General features: G+C 46.6%; 1 protein-coding gene across 1 annotated transcript; it reads left to right on the top strand.

Annotated features, from left to right (window-relative positions):
• The first annotated feature begins 4,794 nt into the window (after positions 1–4,794).
• LOC133262028 (olfactory receptor 5J3-like) lies at positions 4,795–5,760 on the top strand. Its single transcript, XM_061440899.1, has one exon. The coding sequence runs from the start codon at positions 4,795–4,797 to the stop codon at positions 5,758–5,760; it is 966 nt and encodes a 321-aa protein (XP_061296883.1).
• The last annotated feature ends 850 nt before the right edge of the window (positions 5,761–6,610 follow it).

Below are 6,610 nucleotides of genomic sequence, written 5' to 3'. Positions count from 1 at the left end.
TTATATGATTTTGTTCTTCATTTGAGGTATTTGAAAAAGAACAGAGAGTGCGATGGAGCAAAAAATGCCATTTTTGTTCTTCTATGCTGAGAAACATAAACTATGGATTTATTCAAGCACCTGATTTTTCAGGTTTGAGTGAGGAATCAGATCTTTACTCACTTTCAGATTGGAGGCAGTTTGTGTCAGAAGACAGCTTAGAGGAACCTCATAGGAGCACACATAAACCTTGAGCAAGAGAAAGTCACATTCCCATTGAAATCATAGCTTACGCATTAATGACCTCCAGAATTTTCTGTTGGTTTTTAGTTGTAATGCCAGTCTTAAAATTGCATTTATCAAAGTGTTATACATAATTCAAAAAGGATAAAATTCACATTGCTAAAGTCATGATTTCTACCTTTCTGAGTTCCAGCATGCTGAAGCACCCTCAACCTATGGGCATTATGTTGCTTGACCTAAAAAGGAGTTGATGTTATAAGAGGCTGAATTCAAAGGCTGATTTGTTAGTGACCATATTCTGTTGACAATCTGAAATGCTGCATTTCTTTATAACAGAATAAGATTCATCCTCATTTAACTCTTGAATAAATCAGTTCATCTTGCTTTAGCTGCCTATGTGTCCTGGGTTCAGCAGTAGCAGTCATGTTTTTCCTTTGTGTTAACTGGTGCAGTGCTGTGTTTTGACTTCCAGCTTGAGAACAGTGTTGGTGAAGCCGATGTTTTCGGTTGTTGCTAAGTGATGTTTACCCTGACCAAGGACTCTGTGAGGCTCATGCTCTGCCAGGGAGGAGGGGAAGCTGTGAGGAAGCAGAGACGGGGCGCCTGACCCGGGCTAGCCGGGGAGGTATTCCATACCACAGCACGTCATGCCCGGGGTGGGGGGTAACTGGGAGTTACCCGGAAGGACAGGGGCTTCCGGGTGGAACTCGCTTCCTTGGCCGGTGGTATCGTATTCTCTTCCCTTGTTATTTTCCCTTATCATTGTTGTAGTTGATAGTAGCGGTGGTGATTTGTTGCTGGACTGTTCTTGTCTCAACCCGTAGGAGTTGCACTCTCTCGATCCTCCTCCCCGTTCCATCCGGGGAGACGGACACGGACCTCGATTGTTGTCAGCTCGGCACCACTCACTGGGAGTGAGTGAACAAGTTACCTGACTGGGTTTAAACCACGACGCTATGTAAAAGAAACACAACATGCATCAGACATTGCTCCCTCTTCTGATAAAGAAAACTCACATTGGTAAGGCTCTTTTCTGACACAGCTTTACCAAAGAGGACGAGAGAACATGAAGAATCAAACCCACTACCTCACTGCAGGTGAGGCTCTGATTTGTGTTGGTGTTACCTCCTGTGCCTTCCCTCTGCCACCGAGTGATGGGTGCCAAGGATTTATCCCCAATGCAGCAAAGAACATCTACGTACCGGCATCACTTCTGTTAAGCACCTGATGTGAAGATAGGGGAGCTCCTGCCAGACTCCAAGAGGCTTGTGGTGCTGGGGCTGTAAATACAGTTGCATGTGCTCTGCTGGGAGGAAGCCTCCAGGGCTGCTCATGCTTTCGCAGAGGAAAACAAAGAAAAGGAAAAGCAAAGGGTGTGAAATCACCTCTGAAAGGCATTGTGGTGCTTGGGCACCTGAGAGTCATGAGCTGTCTTTGAGCACAGCTACACAGCAGCACCAATGATGAGCAGCTCTTGGGATGCTTCTGACATACTTGTGGATTATGCCAAGCATTCTGTCTCTCGTTGCCAACAGAGTAAGAATGGCTTTAGAGACATTTCAGATCTTGTAGAGGGTCCCTAAATGCGACAGGAACCACAAGTGACTCCTTCTCTGGAGCTGCTGATATCCCTCTGTGAACACTTGAGTGCCCAGTTTTCCAGCCCCAGTGGGATTTTCCACATATAGTGCCTGGATGTCCAACACCTGAGCTTGTGCCTTAGGGCTTCCACTGTATTGAAGGATGAGAAATGGGCATTTGAGGCAGTGATGAATTGTCCCAGGGTGAACTAATAGGCCTTTATCCCCCTGAGCAGCCTCAGCTGGCTCTTCATCTCCACCCTCCACCCATTTGCCCCCCACCTCTATTTAAGCTCAGCCCAGGGAAGTTGGGCTATTTTTGAGTTTTTGTTTTCATTTTAGCAGGAGTTGTGCACATCTATGGGATCCTTTGATGGTGACCAAAGCTTGCTCATGTATCTTCCTAGCAATTGCTAAACCTGACCCTGATCAGGGGATTGATTTGACCTGTGTTGGCTTGGTTTGGCTTGGTCTTGGACCTGCCTCATAATCCCTTACTTGCTTGACATCCTGGAATCTTGGCTGACCTTGGCCCAGGTCTCTGTTCCTGCCTTGCTCAGGTACTGTGGGATGGGTTCTGCACCCCATGGTGTTCTCTTTTGGTTCTGTTTAGACAGATTTAGGAGACAAACCCCTGTGGCAGTCTCCAGGCTCCTGCAGACTAGAATCTGTCACCCTCTGCACCCAACAGCCCAGCCAGTGCTCACTGTTCTGCCAGTCCCTCTCTGCCCAGATCCTATCCCTACATGGGGAACATAGGAGATAGTCTATTCAGTGTGGGAAATTCGAGTGAGAAATCAAACATTACATTCAAGTGTTATTTTCTGGTCCGATTTCAAAGGCCTCTGTCCTTCCTAACTTTTCAGCATTTAATTGCATTGATTGTGGCTCCTTTGTTGACCACAAGTAGAAGACACTTTTCCCCCGACCTAAGTCACCATCAACAGGCTTAATTTGTAAGTGACATAGACAATCTGGTTTTCCCTTGTGTGCTTTAGCATGAGCTGGTCATGGACATGGCATGTGGGTGCTTATTTCCAGCTTATTTCCATTTACCTCACCATTTAAGTAAATAGGATTTAAGATGAATGTACAACACCCCTTAATATGAATGGGATGAGCCCTTGATGTGTCCAAATTCTCCTTACCACTGGGTGGTCTCAGCACAGTTCATCGTTCTCAGTTATGAATTCATTGCTTACAATTCCCTTCTTTGAAGTGAAATCTCTTGTGAAGCTGCAGCCTGGAGAGGGATTCCCCTTGATATTCAAAGGTGAATGAGGCCAGGAGCAACCTGATGTTACCATGAAGACCGCAGGACATAGTTATTTTTCAGAAAGGACATCTAGGAGGTCACTGTTCTTATGCTGAATGTTGTAACAGGTTAGACATCTTTGTGACAATAATTAGAAGATATATTCCATCAGCCTGTGTGCATAGAATCATAGAACAGTTAGGGTTGGAAAGAACCTTAAGATCATCAAGTTCCAACCCCCCTGCCAAGGACAGGGACACCTCACACTAAACCATGGCACCCAAGGCCTCATCCAACCTGGTCTTGAACACTGCCAGGGATGGAGGAATCACAACCTCCTTGGGCACTCTATTCCAGTGCCTCACCACACTAACAGGAAAGAATTTCCTCCTTAGATCCAATCTAAAGCTAAGCCTTTATTAGCAGTTTAGGCCGTTGTGACTCATGGGTTCTCATTCAGGGGCCAGCAATATACAACCAAGGTTCACGTGTCTTAGAGCCCTGAACTGTCACCAAAACTGTGACAAACACTTCTTCCCCAAGTGTTTGTGTCTGTTGCCTGCAAAGACCTGCAGGGAGAGATATAAAAGTAACACATTGGTGCAAGTGAAGAACTTCATCTGATGAAAATAGGCTGGAAGCTCTTAGAGGTTCAGGAGAGACATTCTTGTTTGGAAGCTAGGAGGATGCCTTCAAGAGATAATCCCCTCAATTTGCTGTGCAGATATCCAGTGTCATCTAATGTAGAAGAGAACTTACAGCTGTAAGAGGTGACCCCCTTCCACAGGTATGTGAGACCATACCATGAAAGGTCCAGGTTAGCCATGCTCTGGTAGAAATCACTGCAGCAACTGGGGAGGCTGCTCAGATTTGTGCCAGGTAAAGATATGCTCCTCTGTGTTGGTTTTAAAGAGATGAAATATTCCTGCTGGGATGTACTCATAGAATCCCAGCCTGGTTTGGGTTGGAAGGGACCTTAAAGCTCCTCCAGCTCCAACCCCTGCCATAGGCAGGGACACCTTCCACTGGAACAGCTTGCTCCAAGCCCCTGTGTCCAACCTGGCCTTGAACACTGCCAGGGATGGGGCAGCCACAGCTTCTCTGGGCACCCTGTGCCAGTGCCTCAGCACCCTCCCAGGGAAGAGCTTCTGCCTAAGAGCTCATCTCAGTCTCCCCTCTGGCAGGTTCAAGCCATTCTCCTTGGCCTGTCCCTACAGGCCTCTGTCCAAAGCCCTTCTCCATCTTTCTTGTAGCCCATTTAGCCACTGCTGCTTATCATGGTGCTTATGGTATGTTTAAGGAACCTTGGAAAATAAGAGACGAGAAAACTCACAAGGACAGATGAACCTAGCCACTGGCCCTGAAATAGTGGCTTGGTTTGTGTCACATCAGTCCCTCTCTGCTGCTGTAGCCATTGGCCTCATCAAACTGTAGGTACCAAAATGGGATTGAGTGATACAAATGAATCTGCTCAGAGGTGTTTGGGGAAGCTGGGATGCTCTCACTTCAGAAGGGGCCTCCTCTTTCCTTGGGCTGTGTAAGAGGGCAAGTTTGGAGCAGATGGTCACAGAGCAGTCCATTCCACTGTAGCTCCCTGGAAATGAATAGTGGGGATGCCCTCTGTGCACAGGGTGCTAATTGTCAAGTTATCCCATTCCAGTTCAAATAAAGGCATGGTTTCCACTGTCCTTTGTTTTCCAGACTTTTTTCCTTCCTTGCCAGGTACAAAAGCCCTGAATGGCAGAGCAGAATCACACCTCAGCAGCAGAGTTCATCCTCAAGAGTCTCGGTGACAAAGTGAAGATGAAGGCAGCCCTTTCTGTGCTGTTGCTGCTCATCTACACCATCACCCTTCTGGGCAACGCAGGGATAATTGTAGCCATCCGAGGTCACCCACAGCTCCACACATCCATGTACTTCTTCCTGGGCAGCTTCTCCATTGTTGACATCTGCTTCTCCTCTGTGGTAGCCCGCAGGACTTTGGTCAACTTCCTATTGGAGAAGAAGACCATTTCCTTTGCTGGCTGTATGGGTCAAGCTTCCTTCTACATCGTCTTTGTGACAACTGAGTGTTTCCTGCTGGCTGTCATGGCCTATGACTGGTACATGGCCATCTGCAACCCCCTGCTCTACTCCTCTGTCATGACTCGGAGGTTATGTGTGGGGCTGGTGGTTGGGTGCTACACTGGGGGTGTCCTGAACTCCATCATTCAGATGACCTTCATCATCAGGCTGCCCTTCTGCAGCTCCAACGTCATCAACCACTTCTTCTGTGATGTTCCTCCTCTCCCGGCTCTGTCCTGTGCCAGCACGTACATCAGTGAGATGATCCTCTTCTCCTTGGCTGGTGTCATTGAGCTCAGCACCATCTCTGCCATTCTGGTCTCCTACGTCTTCATCTTCTTTGCCATCCTGAGGATCCGTTCTGCTGAGGGCAGGAAAAAAGCCTTTTCCACCTGCATGTCCCACCTGATTGTGGTGACCATATTGTATGGAACAACCATCTTCATGTATTTACACCATAGCTCTAGTTACTCCCTGAACACTGACAAAGTGGTCTCTGTTTTCTACACAGTGGTGATCCCCATGCTCAATCCCCTCATCTACAGCTTGAGGAACAAAGAGATGAAGGATGTTCTGTGGAGAACAGCAGAAAGAATCACAGGCTTTGAAAACCCTGATCCAGGGATGTGGGTAACATGAGGCTTTGTTCCAGAGGCTGTGGAGCCTCCACCCATGGACATGTTCAGAAGCTGCCTGAATGAGGCCAGGAGCAACCTGATGTGACCATGACTAGTCACTGATGTGACTATGACCAGCAGGACATAGTTATTGTTCAGAAAGGACATCTAGGAGGTCTCTGTTCCTATGACTTGCAAATTATACACATCAACATGTATGTATGTGTGTATATATATCAAAACACAATATTAAATGCATCCTAAACTATATATTTATATATAACACAATATATTCTTGTGTTAAACATCAACACCAACACCCACGATACTGATTTTTCTTGCCTCAGTTTAGTTGGGGTCTCAGTGATTTATGGGCTGGGTAGGGGAGGCAGCTCCTATGAAAAGCTTTTCCCAGGAAGGATGGAAACCCAAGATCTAAATGGATGAACTGATGTTTTAATGCAGTTATGGAGCAATGGGATATTGTGCATGAGCCAAGTGAGTGAAATGCAAATTCTTCAACAGGTCTGTGTTTGGAACCAGGCTGCTGAGTTAAATCACAGTCAAATTGGGCTTTGCCGCCTCTTTTCAGGCAGCTGTGGAACTTCACCCTTCCAGTTTTCCTCCTAAAGTTCTGCCTTTCTCAACGCCTTTAAGAGAAGCTCTAAGGAGTTTTCTAATTTATACCCACAGTGGTTTGTTAAAAACAAAGGCAAGAATGTTACCAGTAGAGTTTGCTGCAAGAGAGTTGCACTTTGGTTTGAGGCAATGGGGATTAAAGAAACCCAAAGCAAACATGGAAACACACCAACACCCTGAAACAACAGGGAAATCAAAGGTAATGAAGAAACCCAACCAAAAGTCCTTATTTC

The sequence above is a fragment of the Pezoporus flaviventris genome, unplaced genomic scaffold, assembly GCF_033815535.1.
Source record: "Pezoporus flaviventris isolate CSIRO_AGI_PZ_B2104156 unplaced genomic scaffold, CSIRO_AGI_Pfla_v1 ptg000179l, whole genome shotgun sequence".
Classification (NCBI taxonomy): domain Eukaryota; kingdom Metazoa; phylum Chordata; class Aves; order Psittaciformes; family Psittacidae; genus Pezoporus; species Pezoporus flaviventris.
This window is presented reverse-complemented; position numbering and strand designations above follow the sequence as displayed.

Coding starts and splice junctions, on each gene's coding strand:
- LOC133262028 (XM_061440899.1), top strand. CDS start 4,795: ATGGCAGAGCAGAATCACACCTCAGCAGCAGAGTTCATCCTCAAGAGT.